This window comes from Trichechus manatus, unplaced genomic scaffold (genome assembly GCF_000243295.1).
Source record: "Trichechus manatus latirostris isolate Lorelei unplaced genomic scaffold, TriManLat1.0 scaffold00057, whole genome shotgun sequence".
Taxonomy (NCBI): domain Eukaryota; kingdom Metazoa; phylum Chordata; class Mammalia; order Sirenia; family Trichechidae; genus Trichechus; species Trichechus manatus.
The window spans coordinates 9,276,352-9,293,999 of NW_004443993.1; the positions used below are offsets into that span (position 1 = coordinate 9,276,352).

The 17,648-nt window shown below is 50.4% G+C and overlaps 1 protein-coding gene across 1 annotated transcript in view; it reads right to left on the minus strand.

Annotated features, from left to right (window-relative positions):
- Positions 1 to 3,821: 3,821 nt before the first annotated feature.
- The window catches only part of CATSPERD (cation channel sperm associated auxiliary subunit delta), an 89,419-nt gene continuing 75,592 nt past the window's right edge, over positions 3,822 to 17,648 (minus strand). Inside the window, exons 19-21 of the mRNA XM_023733091.1 lie at positions 7,747 to 7,930; positions 5,574 to 5,731; positions 3,822 to 3,978 (exon numbers count right to left, since the gene is read on the minus strand). Coding sequence (XP_023588859.1) covers positions 3,822 to 3,978; positions 5,574 to 5,731; positions 7,747 to 7,930 — 499 coding nt within the window. The remainder of the gene's footprint in view (positions 3,979 to 5,573; positions 5,732 to 7,746; positions 7,931 to 17,648) is intronic.

Below are 17,648 nucleotides of genomic sequence, written 5' to 3' on the forward strand. Positions count from 1 at the left end.
TTGCACCATTGTCCCAACGGGCAGGTGAGGTTGGGCCCCGGTGAGGCCGGGCTGAGTGGGGACCCCAGAATCACACGCACGCAGCCACGCTACGTGCTAAGTCCACTCAAACGCATGGCGGCCCCACATGTGTCACAACTGTGCTCTGTAGTTTTTCCGTAGCTGCTCTTTCAGAAATCAATTGTCAGGCCTTTCTTCTGAGGTGCCTCTGGGTAGACTTGAACCTCCAACTTTCTGCTAGCAGCCAAACATGCGAACCATTTGCACCACCCAGGGGCTCCCCTAGAATCAAAGGGGGTTCTAAGCCCCTCGTCTCCCACTCCTGGAGAGTTGGGGTCACTGTGGGGACGGGGCTGTGGGGCGCTGGGAGCCACCGCCCAGATTCCTACTCCCACCGAAGGACTCTCAGCCCCGGGTCTGGTCGGGGAAATCAAGGCTGCCCAGAGAGAGTAAGAACTTGTCTGGAGACACACAGCAAGCAGGGTGGGTCTCACACTGGCCCTCAGTGTCCCCACAACTGCCTCCTCTGGCCCCAGGAAGCCATGGCAGGTAGAGGGAGGGTGGCCACAGGCCAGGGCATAAAGCTGCACATGCCTGTTCACCAGATTTGTGGGAGTCAGCGCAGTGGTGGATGCTGGCGCACACACGCCTGGTGGGGGCCAGGGTGCAGGAGTTGGCACCCACGCGGGAAAGGAGCAGCGCTCACAGAGGGTGGGGGCGCAGAGGGTGTGCAGGTGAGCAGGCACAGGCGCGCACGTGACGGTGTGCAGACTACACCTGAGCACAGGTGAGGGATGGAGGCAGGGAGGGCACACCTGTACCAGGCCCGGCCACACCATGGCTTCCCTCCAAGGTGGCAGGACAGCCTCCTGCCAGCTGGGAAATGGGGCCAGGCGTAGGCTTGGGTTCCACCCACCTTCTCCCACCCTGGGGCTCTCCCCTCGGGTCCACGGAGCACACTCCTCCGCAGCTGAGGCAGGTGCCGGCCACGCCCAAAGGTGACCCTGAAGGAGCAGGGAAGAAAGCGGGAAGCAAAGTGACATTGAGGTCTCCGCCCTGGAATGGGGAAGCAGGCCTGGACCCCGGCCACCCCACGCCCCTGCAGGGGTGGGAGGTGGTCAGGGACCCTCCTGCCTCGTCCTGGGCCCTCCCTCTACCCCCTCAGCACCATGCAGACTACACCTGACCTCCTCAGAACCCCTAAACGGGCTCAGGAAGTAGAGATGACAGTTTGGTGGGGTCCCCAGGGATCACCCTTCAGGCCTTCCTGGCCCCACCTACAACGACTCCGAGCAGTATCTCCCCAGGCCCTTTCCCCGCAGCCTCATTGGGGGTGTCTTTGAGACTAAAACCAAGTGACCCCCAACTGAGGGGAGACTCTGTTCAAGGAGGATGTGGCTGCCCCCGGCGACGGGTGGTTTCTCTTGAAGATCACTGCAGAGGGAGGGTTGCAAAACAACGACCACCAGACAACCCAACAACCACTTCAAAAAGCCAACCAAAAACCAGAAGCAAGACAGAGAAGGGAAACGATCATAAACAAGTGACTGGAGTTGGGGTTACGTAAGTGGACAGAAAGGTCAAAATACAGACACAGGAGATGAAAAAAATAACCCAAAGAACCGAACCCGTTGCCATTGAGTCACTTCCGACTCATGGTGCCCCCATGTGAAAGTAGAGTTGCTCCGCAGGGTTTTCTTGGCTGGAATCTTTATGGAAGCAGATCACCAGGCCTTTCTTCTGCAGCACCGCTGGGCAGGTTTGAACCACCAACCTTTAGGTTAACGTTATGTTAGGTGCCATCAAGTTGATTTTGGACTCATAGTGATCCCATGTGAAGTAGGACTACCCCATGGGGTTTTCTAGGCTGTGATCTGTGGAAGCAGCTCACCTGGTCTCTCTCTCACGGAGCTGCAGAGTGGGTCCCAACTACCGTCCTTTCCATTAGCAGCCGAGTGCTTAACCGTTGTGCCACCAGGGCTCCTTTTTTAGTTCACAGTCAAGCGCAAACGTTTGTGCTGAGCCAGGACATGAGGTGAGAAGGGCTCAGTAATAAGGGATCTCACTGCTGTACGTGTCACGCTGTTCCTTGAAACCCCAACAGGAGGGAAGTGTACCCCTGCATCGGGGAGCATGGGCCCGCTGGCAGGGCCTCCGTGAGGGGACCAACCCCACTGGCCCGGGCGACCACGAGCCGTCTCACAGTGGTACCTGTCGGGGACAAACGCGCTTGTGTCCTGGCCCCACTTCCGCCCGGTGGGTGTGCTCAGAACCCTGAGCTGGCAAGTCAGGGTGGGAGGGGTGGGACAGGGAGAAGACCCTGTCCATGGTGCCGAGCTGGCCCAGCCTAGGACGACCTGTTAAAACTGGTCACCGCGTTCCGTGAGACTGAATGGAGGCTGCGTGGGGCAATTACAATGAGTGCAGAATGTTTTCTTTTTTAACCTCAGAGTGGAGCTGCCCAAATGTCATTCAGAGATCCAGTTAGGTTCTCCCACCTAATAGATCTTAAAGGGAGACGGTAGGTGGCCTTGGGTTCAATGGTAGAATTCCCGCCCTCCCTATGGGAGACCCGGGTTTGAGTCCCAGTCAATGCACCATGTGCAAAGCCACCACCTATCCATGGAGACGTTCGTGTTGCTAGGATGCTGAACAGGTTTCAGCAGAGCTTCCAGACTAAGATGGACTAGGAAGAAAGGCCTGGTGATCCACTTCCGAAAATCAGCCAATGAAAACCCTGTGGATCACAACATTCCAGTCCGAAACTGATAGGGGGATGGCGCCGGACTGGGCAGCATTTTGTTCCGCTGTGCGTGGGTTCGCCATGACGGCAGCCAACAGTAACAGCAGGCGACCGAAGAGAAATGGTCTTCCAGGTACACCCCCAAGTCACTCTTGTTCTGCTCAGCAGTGACAGGAAGTGCAGGGAAACTTTTACCTCCGTGAGCAAGTTAATCAGCTGAACGAGCACCTCTCAGGCCCCTCTTTGCCCCTTGCCCAAGTAGCAAATGCTTCTCTGATACCCAGTTCTGGAATGAAGGCCCCAAGCCTTTCCTGAGCTCTGTCAGCCGGGGGACGGTCCCAGTGAGGAGCTGGGCGGGAAGCTGGACTGGAGTGTCTTGGGGAAGAGGTGGGGGGGGCCATACCCTGAAAGGAACTATCTCCATTCCCACTGTTGTCCAGGGTGTGGAGTCTGCAGTTACCATGGAGTCGACTCCGACTTATGGTGACCCCGTGTGTGTCAGGATAGAACTGTACTTCATAGGGTTTTCAGTGGCTGATTTTTTTCTAAATTAATATTTTATCTTATTTTTGGTGAAAATATACACAACAAAACCCACTCCAATCCCACCATTTCTAGATGTACCAATCAGTGATCCTGGTGACATCCTCCACATTATGTTAACATTCTTGATATTTCTGTTCCGGTTGTTTCACTCCCATTGACTTAAACTCCCTGTTCAGTGGCTGGCTCTTCTGATGTCAATCACTAGGCCTTTCTTCCGAGGCGCCTCTGGGTGGAATCGAACCTGCAACCTTTCGGTTTGCACCTGAGCGTGTTTGCTGTTTGCACCACTCAGGGCTCCCACAGGCTCATCAACCGCTGACCCTTGCTTTTTTCCATAATGCTTTATTTTAAAACGACTCTCTGGACCCCAACAGATTACCTTTGTGAAAAGCCGAGCTATTTCCTGGGGGTCCTCAGCCCCGAGTCCCCCCTGCCACCCGACCGGCTACGTCTAAACAACTGGCCGGGAAACACGAGTAGGATTCCCTGCAGCTCCTGAACAGGGTGGCCCAGCAGCCCAGGACCCTGTGGCTCATCTCGGTGCGTGACATTTGGGGATGGCGTAGACCAGCCACAGGGTGAGCAGCATGCCCATTGTGAGCAGGATGATGGTGAGCTCGATGGGGATGATGCTGGGTGGGAAGTCCCCGTACACGTAGATGCTGAAGGTGGTCTCCAGGTGGCAGTAGCTGCAAGGACAGGTGGGCAGGGACGGGCCTTAGGGCATAGCCTCCTGAACCCCTCTCTTCATCCCAGCAGACTCGCTCCAGCCCACGTGTGGTGGAGCCGGGCCCCAGCGCAGGGGCTGGGGACATCCCGTTCCGTTTACGTCCATCTATGCTCCATAACATCTATCGCTTCTGACTCTGTCCTTCTCTCTGTGGGTTTGGCACCAGCTGTTTTTTTGCAGGCCCTCTGTGGTCTCCTCCTCTGGGGACGAGGCCCATCCTTCCCCCCAGGCTCAGTCCAGAGAGGGCAGGAAAAAAAAACAAAAACAAAAACCAGTTGCCAACCAGTCCAGGATGACGGAGTCAAGGGGTCAGATGGGACTATGTCAGAACCAGTCGATTGCGACTCACGGCGCCCCTGTGTGTCAGAGTAGAACTGTGCTCCATAGGGTTTTCTGGGGCTGAGTTTTCAGAAATAGATCACCAGGGCTTTCTTCCTAGGCACCTCTGGGTGGACTCGAACCTCCAGCCTTTCAGTTAGCAGCTGAGCTCATTAACCATCTGCACCGCCCAATAAACTGTTACAACACAATGGAAGTGAGGAGGCATGACAAGGGACCACAGGTGGCCTTGGAGAGGAGCCCGGAGCACCGGTGATGTGGGCAGCAGATGGGGGGTGAGCGGGACAGGAGGGGGGCTTCCAGAGACAGGAACCCCGTGGGAAAGGCATTGGAGTGTGAGACTTCCCTGGGGCGCGATACGGGGGAGAAGCATGGTGAACAGTGGGAGGGGGCAAGTCTCACAGTCCCCTTTCTCTCCTCTGGATGCCCCCACCCCAGGGCCTTCCACCTGGGGTCATCCCAGAGCTGATCCCAGTCCAGGCCTGAGGCCTCTAGGGCAGGCAAGGTCCCCACATGCTTTGCTAGGAAGGACTTTTGTATGTCCCTGCTGGGAGGGGATAGATAATGGTGGATAATGGCTTAAGGCAAGGGAAAGGATGCTGTCCGACAGTCCGCGCCCCCCCTCCCATGGGAGATGTTAAGGGTCTGGGTCAGCACTCTGAGAGGTGGCTTCCAAAGCCTTCCCAGCATGCAGCGTGCTGGAAAAGGTGAACAGCCAGCTGGGGAGAGGGGATTGGGTTGCGGGAAGGTCTGCTTTGCAGTGTGTGCCGCTTGCCCTGGTATAAATACTCCCATCGTGGCTGATTTCAAGATACCAACGTGAAGTCAGCTGGTGCAAAATTTCTGAATACTTGATCACGGGTTTGAGCCAGTTCTGGCACACCACTCCTGGCATATCAGCAGTCAGGGGTGGCACGAGAGGGTGCCTGCAGCACACGAGGGCAGGGATGTAGCTGCTGGTCCCTGCTCTCCCCCAGCACCCAGCACGGGCTCTGGCCCACAGCAAAGCTGAGTATTTTCTTAGTGAATGGACAAATGTCACCAGGACTTGAAATGCAACTCTTCCCAGGGACAGTCTGGACTGTTGGTGGGACTCCGTTGAGCCACATCCCACTGAAGGGAGGGAGGAAAGTACGTCCCCCCACGTGTAGCCCACCCCAGGACAGTCGGCCTTTCGCCAGATGCCCGTTACAGGGGAGTACCCGCTCCCCTCACCTGTAGTAGGGGTCCACGATGGAAAGCAGGAAGACGTAGATTCCATTCCTCTGCTCAAAAATGATCTTGTTGTTTGTTGGGCCGCCCATGATCTGATATGGGACATCTGGCCACCTCAGAAGGGAGCCACCGTTGGGCTTGTGGCAGCTCACATAGTTCTGGGGAGGAGGACAGAGGCTCTCAGGCCGCGTGTGCCTGCTGCCCCAGGCCCTCCCTTGGCCAAGGCCCACAGACGCCCTCCACTGCACAGCCCACCCCACCGCTCATCAAACCTGCCACGGGATGCCCATGGGTGAGCAGGCCTGTGGTCCCTGTGGAGGAGCCTGTGCACTGGATGCTCAGCGTCCTCCAAGCCCTCCTCCTGCTGGGCCTTCCTGAACTGGAGGCTGGCGGCTTGATAGCTCTGCTTCCTAGACTCCCTTGCAGCTATGAATCTAGCATGAACCCAAACCCACTGCTGTGGAGTTGATGGCGGTGTCAATTACACACTCAGAAAACTGGAAGGTGGCAGTGAGGTGGGGGCTCCTTCCTGAGGGATTTCACTGGTGCTGCCCCCAGGCACAGTCATGGACATCAAGAGGCAGGCAGGCCTTGATCTCAGTAGTCTTGGGTGGCCTTCCGAGTCCCCACCTTCCTGATCTTGGGTGAGGTGGCAGCTCCCTGTGGTCAGTTCTGGGGTCATTTCCTGAGACCAGCCTCGAGCCAGCCCCTCCAGTCTGCCCAGTGAGTGATTTTGTATGCTCGCCCCTCCCAGTAATACCAGATTCTGGCTTCTGAACCAGGCAGACCCTCTTGACCCATTCATGCCCCACTATATGGTGAGGAAACTGAGGCAGGTGAAGGAGACCGAAGTATAAAAAAACAAAAAACGTTGCCGTCGAGTCGATTTGGACTCATAGCAACCCTAGAGACAAAGCAGAATTGCCCCATAGGGTTTCCAAGGCTCTAATCTTTACGGAAGCAGACTGCCACATCTTTCTCCTCTGGAGCTGCTGGTGGGCTCAAACCTCCGATCTTGCGGTTAGCAGCGAGTGCTTAACCACTGTCCCACCAGGGCTCCTTCAGAACAAAGTGTAGGGAAAAAAACCCAAACCCGTTGCCACAGAGTGGATTCCGACTCACAGCGACCCTACGGAAACCAAAGGTTGTATCAGTGGTTTCCAGAGGTGGGAGGGAGGCGGAGGGGAGAGTTTTTGCTTCGGGGGCATTGGGCTTATGTTAATGATGATGGAATAATTCAGCAAAGGATAGCGACAAAGGTCACGGAATTTTATTTGTGGAAATTGTTGAAATGGTGCGTTGTTTTCTTGTGTATATTTTCACCACAATAAAAATAAAAAGGAAGGAAAAGTGAAAAACGCAGACCACCACTACCAATAACAAAAATGATCGACCTCACTCGACGAAGTGAGTGTATGCAGGGGGCCGAGGCCCTGAAAGTAAACGGAAAAAAATCCGGGACGTCCGCCTGTGGGCGTGCGCGTCAGGAGCAGGGAGCGAGCGCCGCCTATTGGCGGCATTGGCTGTGTTCCCGTACGGACGCTCAGCGCCTCTGACTGGAGGCAAGACATGAGCGAGCTGGGGAAAACGCACGCGGGAATCAACACATTTCTTCCTTATACGGGCATCGTGCCCTTATGTGCCAATAGGTATGAACTGATCTGAATTATGAAAACACTCGCCAAGCGAAACAGCCTGAATTTAATCGGTCCCTTTGTCATGGGTAGACTTTCTCCCTGGGTGGTGCAAATGGTTAACTTGCTGGGCTGTTAATTCAAAGACTGGCAGTTCGAGTCCACCCAGAGGCACCTCGGAAGAAAGGCATGGCAACCTACTTTTTGTTTCGTGGAGCACAGCTCTACTCTGACACACAGAGGGTCGCCATGAGTCAGAATTGACTTGACAGCAAATGGGTTTTTTTTGTTTTTTCAGTAATGGTCATTTGGAAGTTTCAGAATTTTGCCAATTATCAGCAGTGCCAGGTGACCATCTTGGTACAAACGTCTTTGATCATTTGGCCAATTCTCTTGGGAGAGAGTCCCAGAGGGCCTGCTCATCTAACGTCCCATACTCAGCCCTGCCACCTGGCAGTGTCCCATTCCTTACCCTCCCCGCGACCTGGGCATGAACAGCCATTGCATCTGATTGGAAGTAATCAAAGAGCAAGTGTCACCTCTCTGTCCCAGGAGAAGGGCCTGTGATAGCCAGCATCCGCCATGATGGTGGTCCAGTTCTGTGGCTGTGATTTGCAGAGTGCAGTGCCGGCCGTCAGGGAGTATGTGTACGTGAACAGCCCGTTCACCTCCAGCAAGACATACTGGGCGTTGACCACCTCCTGGAACTTTCCACGTCTCCACCTGGGACACACGTATACACGGAGCGCAGCTGTGGTGGCCAGCCCGGGGGCACCTCACCCACGGCCCAGACTTGTTACTGAGCCACCGTCAAGGCAGGAGGGGCCTGCGAGCAAGGCAAAGGGACTGCCCTGGAAGAGCTGAGCCTCCAGCGAGGGGAAAGGGATGATTGGCACCTGGACCAGGGCAGGTGGACAGGTGGCGGGCAATGGAGTGGTAGGCGCCGTGTATTTTATACGGGGTGGTCCCCAAAGGCCTGTCTGATAAAGGGCCACGTGAGCAGAGGCTGGAAGGAACCAACGTAATGTTATGTAACCAGATAATATTGCCAATAAATGAATGAACGAACAAAAACCATCACACCTACTCCCTCCTATTTTTCTGAGAATGTCTGCAAATATCGGAAGGGTACATTTAGGGCTGTCAGCTGTTGTTCATGGCTGTCGAGTCGATTCTGACTCATAGCAACCCCACGTGCAACAGAATGAAACACTGCCCCGTCCGCACTGTCTTCACAATTGTTGCTGTGTTTGAGTTCATGGTTGCAGCCACTGTGTCAGTCCATCTCCTTGAGGGTCTTCCTCTTTTTTTGCTGACCCTCTACTTTTCCAAGCATGATGTCCTTCTCCAGGGACTGGTCCCTCCTGGTAACTTGTCCAAAGTACATGAGACGAAGTCTCACCATTCTCACTTCTAAGGAGCATTCTAGGGGTACTTCTTCCAAGACAGATTGGTTCATTCTTTTGATAGTCCATGGTATATTCCCTATTCTTCGCCAACGCCATAATTCAAAGGCATCAGTTCTTCTCTGGTCTTCCTTATTCACCGTCCAGCTTTCACATGCATATTAGGTGATTGAAAACACCATGGCTTGGGTCACGTGCACCACAGTCCTCAAAGTGACATCTTTTTCTTCTTCTTCTTCTTTTTTTTTTTTTTTTTTTAAAATTTTAAAGAGGTCTTTTGCAGCAGATTTGCACAATGCAGTATGTTGTTTGATTTTTTGACTGCTGCTTCCATGGGTATTGATCGTGTATCCAAGTAAAATGAAATCCTTGACAGCTTCAACCTCTTCTCCATTAATCATGATATTGCTTATTGGTTCAGTTGTGAGGATTTTTGTTTTCTTTATGTTGACGTGTAATCCATACTGAAGGCTGTAGCCTTTGATCTTCATCAAGTAAGTGCTTTAAGTCCTCTTCGCTTTCAGCAAGCAAGGTTGTATCATCTGCATATCACCAGTTGTTAATGGAGTCTTTCTCTAATTCTAATGCCCTGTTCTTCATATAGTCCAACTTCTCGGATTATTTGCTCAGCATACAGAATGAATAAGTATGGTGAAAGGATTCAACCCTGACACACACCTTTCTGATTTTAAACCAGGCAGTATCCATTTGTTCTGTTCGAACAACTGCATCTTGGTCTACGTACAGGTTCCTCATGAGCACAAATAAGTGTTCTGGAATTCCCATTCTTCTCAAGGTTAACCATAATTTGTTATGATCACACGGTCGAATGCCTTTGCATAGTCAGTAAAACACAGGTAAACATCTTTCTGGTATTCTCTGCTTTCAGCCAAGCTCCATCAGACATTAGCAATGCTATCCCTCGTTCCACATTCTCTTCTGAATCTGGCCTGAATTTCTGGTAGTTCCCTATTAATGTACTGCTTCAACTGTTTTTGAATTATCTTCAGCAAAATTTTACTTGCGTGTGATATTAATGATATTGTTTGATAATTTCTGCATTCTGTTGGATGATCTTCCTTTAGAATAGGCACAAATATGGATATCTTCCAGTCAGTTGGGCAGGTGGCTGTCCTTAAAATTCTTGGCATAGATGAGTCATGCTGGAATTGGGTTGCTGTAGTTTTCCATTGACTTTAATCACAGGGCATGGTAGTGCTAAGAGATGCCCTAAGGGATCTCCTGCATTCCAGACATACTCTTTCTTACCTCCATTATGTAATATCAGTCTGATTTCCTCTTGGTAATCAGGATCAATCACACCAGCCAATATGGTAACTCCCTTCTTTGCCTGTTGATCCAGAGATATAAGGAGCCCAAAGTGGCCAGGTGGCGTTCTTAACTTCCAGTTCAAATGGAATCAGTGACGTGTCTCCAGGTGGAACATTCCTCCCTTTGGAACTAAGACCTCTAGACCTGCAGACCATAGGGTCATGGGGACAGGAAGCAAACATTTTGCAAGTAGTCTTACTTTGGTGAGTGGCATCTGGGGTCTTAAAACCTAGCAAGCGGCCATTTAAGATGGATCAATTGGTCCCAACCCACCTGGAGGAAAGGAGAAGAACACCAAAGTCACAAGGAAAGCATTAGTCCAAGAGAAAGAAAGGGCCACATAAACCGGAGACCGCAACAGCCTGAGACCAGAAGAACTAGATGGTGCCTGGCTACTACCAATGACCAACCTGACGGGGAACACAACAGAGAGTCCCTGATGGAGCAGGAGAAAAGTGGGGTGTAGAACTCAAATTCCAGTAAAAAGACCAGACTTAATGGTCTGACTGAGAATGGAGGAACCCCAGAGAGCATGGCCCCTGGACTCTCTGTAAACCCAGCACTAAAACCATTCCCGAGGCCAACTCTTCAGTCAGAGATTCAACTGGACTATGGGACATAAAATGATACTCATAAAGAGTGTGCTTCTTAGCACAAGTAGATGCATGAGATGAAATGGGTAGCTCCTCTCCGGAGGTGAGATGAGAAGGCAGGGAGGGTCAGGAGCTGGTTGAATGGACATGGGAGATCAGGGGTGAAAAGCAGGAATGTACTGTCACAGCATAGGGAGAGCAATTAGAGTCACATAACAATGTATGTATAAATTTTTGTATGGGAGACTAACTTGAATTGTACACTTTCACTTAAAGTACAATAAAATAAAATTAAAAAAAAATTGCCAGCGGGTCACTAGGGGTACTAGTGAGTGGTGCGACTCCCATTTCCACCCCTTGATGCCTGGACCTATGAATCCTGGCTATAGTAGAAACAGTACCATATATTGGACGCTAGTTTAGAGCATATCCAGCCTCCTGGAGAACATTGCCCCAACCCTGCAAGGTATCGCCACCTAGGTGGCACTGTAACTGTGTCTTTAGAAGGCCATTCCATTGTTCTATCAAACTAGCTGCCTCAAGATGATGGGGAACATGGTAAGACCAGTGAATTCCATGAGCATGGGCCCACTGCAGCACTTAATTTGCTGTGAAGTGAGTCCTTTGATCAGAGGCAATATTGTGTGGGGCGCTATGATGGTGAATAAACCATTCTTTAAGTCCATAGATGGTAGTTTTTGGAAGAAGTATTGTGTGCAGGGAAGGCAAATCCATATCCAGAGTAAGTGTCTATTCCAGTAAGAACAAAATGCTGCCCTTTCCATGATGGAAGTGGTCCAATATAATCAACCTGCCACCAGATTGCTGGCTGAACACCTTGAGGAATGGTGCCATATTAGGGACTCAGTGCTGGTCTCTGCTGCTGGCAGATTGGGCACTCAGCAGTGGCTGTAGTCAAGTTGGCTTTGGTGAGTGGAAGTCCATGTTGCTGAGCCCATGCATAACCTCCATCCCTACCACCATGGTCACTTTGTTCATGAGCCCATTGGGCAATGATGGGAGTGGCAAGGGAAAGAAGATGAGTGCTTGCCACAGAACCATCATCCTATCCACTTGATTGTTAAAATCCTCTCCCGTTCAGGTCACCCTTTGGTGAGCATTCACATGAGACACAAATATCTTCACTTCTTTGGCCCATTCAGAGAGGTCTATCCACACACCTCTTCCCATACCTCCTTGTCTCCAATTTTCCAATCATGTTGCTTCCAAGTCCCTGACCATCCAACAAAACCATTGGCCACAGCCCATGAATCAGTATACAGTTGCACATCTGGCAATTTCTCCTTCCAAGCAAAGTGAACAACCAGGTACACTGCTCAAAGTTCTACCCATTGAGAGGATTTCCCTTCACCACTGTCCTTCAGGGAGGTCCCAGAAAGGGGCTGTAGTGCTGCCACTGTCCGCTTTCGAGTGGTACCTTCATATCCCGCAGAATCGTCTGTAAACCAAGCACGATTTTTCTCTTCCTCAGTCAGCTGATCATAAGGAACTCCTGATGAAGCAATAGGTGCAGACTGGGAGATGGAAGGTAATGTGACAAGAGTGGAAACCATGGGCATTTGGGCCACTTCCTCATGGAACTTACTTGTGCCTTTAGGTCCTGCTCGGGCCTGATCTCGTATATACCACTTCCATTTAATGATGGAGTGCTGCTGTGCACGTCCAACTTTATGGCTCTGTGGGTCAGACAACATCCAGTTCATGATGGGCAGCTCAGGCCACATGGTGACTTGGTGTCCCATGGTTAAGTGTTCAGTCCCTACTAAGGCCCAGTAACAAGCCAAAAGCTATTTCTCAAAAGGAGAATAGTTATCTGCAGAGGATGGCAGGGCTTTGCTCCAAAATCCTAAGGGTCTGTGCTGTGATTCACCGATTCACCAATAGGGGCCTGCCAATGACTCCAAACAGCATCTCTATCTGCCCCTGACATTTCAAGTACCATTGAATCCGCTGGATCATATAGCAGAGCCACTTGCACGGCAGCCTGAACCTGTTGCAGAGCCTTCTCTTGGTCTGGGCTCCAGTGAAAACTAGCAGCTTCTTGAGTCACTTGATTAAAGGCCGGAGGAGCACACCAAAACGAAGGATATGTTGCCTCCAAAATCAGAGGCACCACTAGGTGTTGTGCCTCCTTTTTAGTTGTGGGAGGGGCCAGGTGCAATGACTTTCCTTTACTTTAGAAGGAATATCTCAACATGCCCCACACCACTGAACTCCTAGACATTTCATTGAGGTGGAGAGCATCTGAATTTTTGTTGGATTAACTTCCCACCCTCTAGTATGCAAGTCCAGAGTCAGTGACACTTCTTCCTTACTAGGTCCAGTCAGCATAGGGTCATCAATGTAATGTGCCAGCGTGACGTCTTGTGGAAGGGAAAGGTGATCAAGGTCCCTGCAGACTAAGTTATGACATAGGGCTGGAGAGTTGATATAACCCTGAAGTAGGACACTGAAGGTGAATTTCTGGCCTTGCTAGCTGAAGGCAAACTGCTTCTGGTGGTCCTTCAAAACAAGCATGGAGAAAAAGGCATTAGCCAGATCAATCACTGCATAGAAGGTACCAGGAGATGTATTAATTTGCTCAAGCAATGAAACTACATCTGGAACAGCAGCTGCAATCAGAGTCACCACCTGGGTAAGTTTTTGATAATCCACTTTCATTCTCCAAGATCCATCTGTTTTTTGTACAAGCCAAATAGGTGAGTTGAATAGGGATGTGGTGGGAATCACCACCCCTGCATCCTTCAGGTTCTTGATGGTGGCAGTAATCTGTGCAATCCCTCCAGGAATGCAGTATTGCTTTCGGTTTACTATTTTCCTAGGTAGGGACAGTTCTAATGGCTTCCATTTGGCTTTTCCTAACATAATAGCCCTTACTCCACTTGTCAGGGATCCAAAGTGGGGATTCTGCCAGTTGCTGAGTATATCTATTCCAATATGCATTCTGGAACTGGGAAAATCACTACAGGATGGGTTTGGGGACCCACTGGACCTAGTGTGAGATGGACGTGAGCTAAGACTTCATTAATAACCTGGCCTCCACATGCCCTTAGTCTGACTGGTGGGTCACAATGATGTTTTGGGTCCCCTAGAATTAGTGTCAGTTCAGAGCGAGTATCCAGTAATCCCCAAAAAGCCTGACTATTTCGTTTTCCCCAATGAACAGTCACTCTCATAAAAGGCCGTAGATCCCTTTGGGGAAGGCTGGGAGAAAGATTAACAGTACATATTTTTGACAGTGTAGTAAGGTCCTTCCTCAAGGGGATCCGGCCTCCCCTTCATTCAAGGGTTTGTGGGTCTTTCAACTCGCTCAAGTCTGGGAATTGATTGAGGGGCTACGACTCTCTATTCTGGGGATTCGAGTTAGACTGCCGTTCACTTGACCTAGAACTCTTCCAGTTGTACAGATCAAGTACATATTCAGTAAATTTCCTTTCTATTTCACTCCTAGGGACACTATGACTAAGTAGCCAATACCATAAGTCCATACGAGTGATTTAGGAGACAACAGTGGAGTCATTATTCCTTGTCCTAGAATGTGACCCAGCTGGAGCTGGACTCACAAGGACTCACAAGGACACATCAACTGGGCCCTGAGGTATAAAGACAATAGCTAGGACAATCTTGGAAAACATCTTTTAGGGAAACTTTCACATAAACAAATCATAAAACACAGCACAAAAGACCCACATACTTTCCACTCTTATCTTTTTCTATTAGCATTTAGTGAATAGTAAGATTTGTTGGACCAATGAAGACCCTCCTGACTGTTGTTACTGAAATGTGTACCAATGATTATTAAGAAAGACAATTCAAAATGTACAATCACAGTGATTTAGCAGTTTTTAGCCAATCCGTGAAAAGGTAAAGCTTTCAATGGTTTTGTTCATTTGTAATGTTAGTATATACCGACGATTCTGTAATGTTCCTAGGATTCTGGCAGACATGGCTCTGGCAGCATGCTTGTCCCTTTCCTACTTTTGCCTCTTTGAACATATGCTGAATAAAACCTTTCTTTCTGCTTTACTAAACTTTGTGATGTTTTTACCCTCAAACCCTAAGGTAAGAACCCTGGATGGTGCAATGATTAAGCACTTGGCTGCTAACCGAATGTCCAGGCATGGACCAGTAACTTGAGAGACCAAAGAAAGAGGTGGGCAACTCCAGTGTGGCAGCAAAGGAGTTTGTATTATTAGCGAGCTTTATGTACTGAGGCAGTGGTCCTTGGAAGCAGGAGGCTCAGAGCAGATCTCCGCAAGCAGCAGTACGGGGGCAGAGGTTTTATAGTGGTCAAGGACAAAGGTGGCTACAAGCCACAGCAAGGTCACCTAACAGGGCCTTGGAAAACAGCAGTGAACTAACAGAAACAGCAGTGAACTAACAGAAAGCATGAGGGCAGCCATGTTCAGCCTCGCAAAGCCTGTTTTCCCCTTCACCGAAGGTTGGAAGTGTGAACGCACTAGCGGGAGAAAGATCTGGTGATCGGCTCCTGTAAAGATTACAGCCTAGGAAACCCTGTGGAGCAGTTCTACTCTGTCACATGGGGTCACTATGAGACGGAATTGACTTGATGGCACGTAACAACAATAGCCATTGCTGCCATTCATTCATTCTTTCAACAAACATTCATTGACCCTTCTCCTAGGAGCACTGTTCAGAGGATCCCAGATCCTGAGCACTAGGCTCTTGTCTGAAGGTCAGAATAGGAGATGGCTCTAAACTCTTGAGCGTAGGGCTGTTGTCGTTAGGTGCTATCAAGTCAATTTTCAACTCATAGTGACCCCATGTGAAAGAGTAGAACTGTCCCATAGGGTTTTCTAAGCTGTAATCTTTATGGAAGCAGATCGCCAGGTCTTTCTCCAGAGGAGGGGCTGGTGGGTTTGTACCATCGACCTTTTGGTGAGCAGCTGAGTGCTTAACCGCTGCACCACCCAGGGACCTTAGTAGGTACCTAATAAATGTTTGTCTGCACAAGAGCTCCTGGTGACTCCTCCCCCTTGCGTTTTACCAAAACATTACAGCTACACACACCAGGTCACATCCTTTCTCGGAGCCTCTGGAATTTTATTCCTCTGCCTGGATTGGCCTTCACTATTATGCCCACCTGGCAAAGAAACTCCTACACATTCTTCAATACCTCACTAGGGCATCACCTCCTTGGTGAAACCTTTGACTCCCCCATGCATTAAGTTGATCCCTCGCTGTATCAACTCACCTGTAGTGAGCGGCTGCTAGATGCCAAGCTGTAGCTTATACCCCGCTCTGACTGGCCCCTTTCCTTCTTCACCCTGGCAGGCAAGCATCCCACTACAAAACAGCTCTGAGTTGCAGCGTTGGCCTTGGGTCCCAGGCCATGGGCTCAGTCCTGTGTGCCCAGCCCAGGCCCCACCGCATAAGAGGCAAGCGGAAAACACGCTGAACTGAACTTTAGGCAAGGGTGTGAAGTTCACTGGAGTCCCTGGGTGGTGCAAATGGTTAATGCTCTCAGCTGCTAACTGAAAGATTGTCAGTCTGAATCTATCCAGAGGTGCCTTGGAGAAAAACCTGGCAATCTATTTCTGAAAGGTCACAGCAACTGAGAACTCTGTGAGCACAGCTCTACTCTGACACGTATGCAGTCGCCATGAATCAGAATCAAGTCGATTGATTTTATGGTTTGTTCAGCATCCCAGGGAGGGGCGGGGGGAGGTGTGCCTTTCTTTTCCATCTCTGTCTGCTGAGTTCCCGGAGCACAAGAGCCCCAAGCTAACCTGCTGTCTACCCACACTTGCGCCTGGGGTGGGATCAAGTCCCCGTGGGATGAAGCGGCGAGGTTTGTTTTTGCTGTAGGTACTGTTGAGTCAGCTCTGACTCATAGTGACCTCATGTACAACAGAACGAAACACTGCCGGGTCCTGCGCCATCCTCACAACTGTTGCTATGTTTGAGCCCATTGTTGCAGCCACTGTATCCATCTCATTGAGGGTCTTCCTCTTTTTCGCTGACCCTCTACTTTACCAAGCATGATATCCTTCTCCAGGGAGGGATCCCTCCCAATAACATGTCCAAAGTATGTGAGACAAAGTCTCACCATCCTCCCTCCTAAGGAGCATTCTGGCTGTCCATTTGTTTGCTCCTCTGGCTGTCCATGGTGTATTCAATATTCTTCAACAACACCATAATTCAAAGGCATCTATTTTTCTTCCTTATTCATTGTCCAGCTTTCACATGCATATGAGGAGACTGAAAACACCATGGCTTGGGTCAGGGGCACCTTAGTCTTCAAAGTGACATCTTTGCTTTTTAACACTTTAATGGGGTCTTTTGCACCAGATTCACCCAATGCAAACTGCGAGGTTTAATGAACCTGTTTACACATGTGAGCCGACCCCATGCCATCACCGTCAGCTGACAACCACTCAGGGCCAATCGGCCGGCACTGAGCACAGCCAGCGGCCCCATGAGGTTATTTCAAGTAGTTACAATAGAATGAGAGAGTAACCCAGCTCCTCAGCCAGCACTGGCTGCACTGGCCTCTGTAGCCACATGGAGCTCGTGGCTTCCAGATTAGACGGTAGATGGAGTATTTCTTTGTTTTTATAATTTTTTCCCACACAAAAATTCATACACACATTGTTCTGTGACCCTAATTGCTCTCCCCATACTGTGACAGCACACTCCTCCTTTCCACCCCTGATTCCCCCTGTCCATTCAACCAGCTCCTGACCCTCTCTGCCTTCCCATCTCACCTCCGGACAGAAGCTGCCCATTTAGTCTCTTGTATCTACTTGAGCTAAGAGGTACATTCCTCACAAGTATCACTTTATGTCCCACAGTCCAGTCCAATCCCTGTCTGAAGAGTTGGTCTCGGAAATTGTTTTAGTTCTGGGATGATAGAGAATCCAGGGGCCATGCTTTCCGGGGTTCCTCCGGTCTCAGTCAGACCATTAAGTCTGGTCTCCTTACTAGAATTTGAGTTCTGCACCCCACATTTCTCCTGCTCCATCCAAGAGGACTCTCTGTTGTGTTCCCTGTCAGGGTGGTCATTGGTGGTAGCCGGGCACCATCTAGTTCTTCTGGTCTCAGGCTGATGAAGTCTCTGGTTTATGT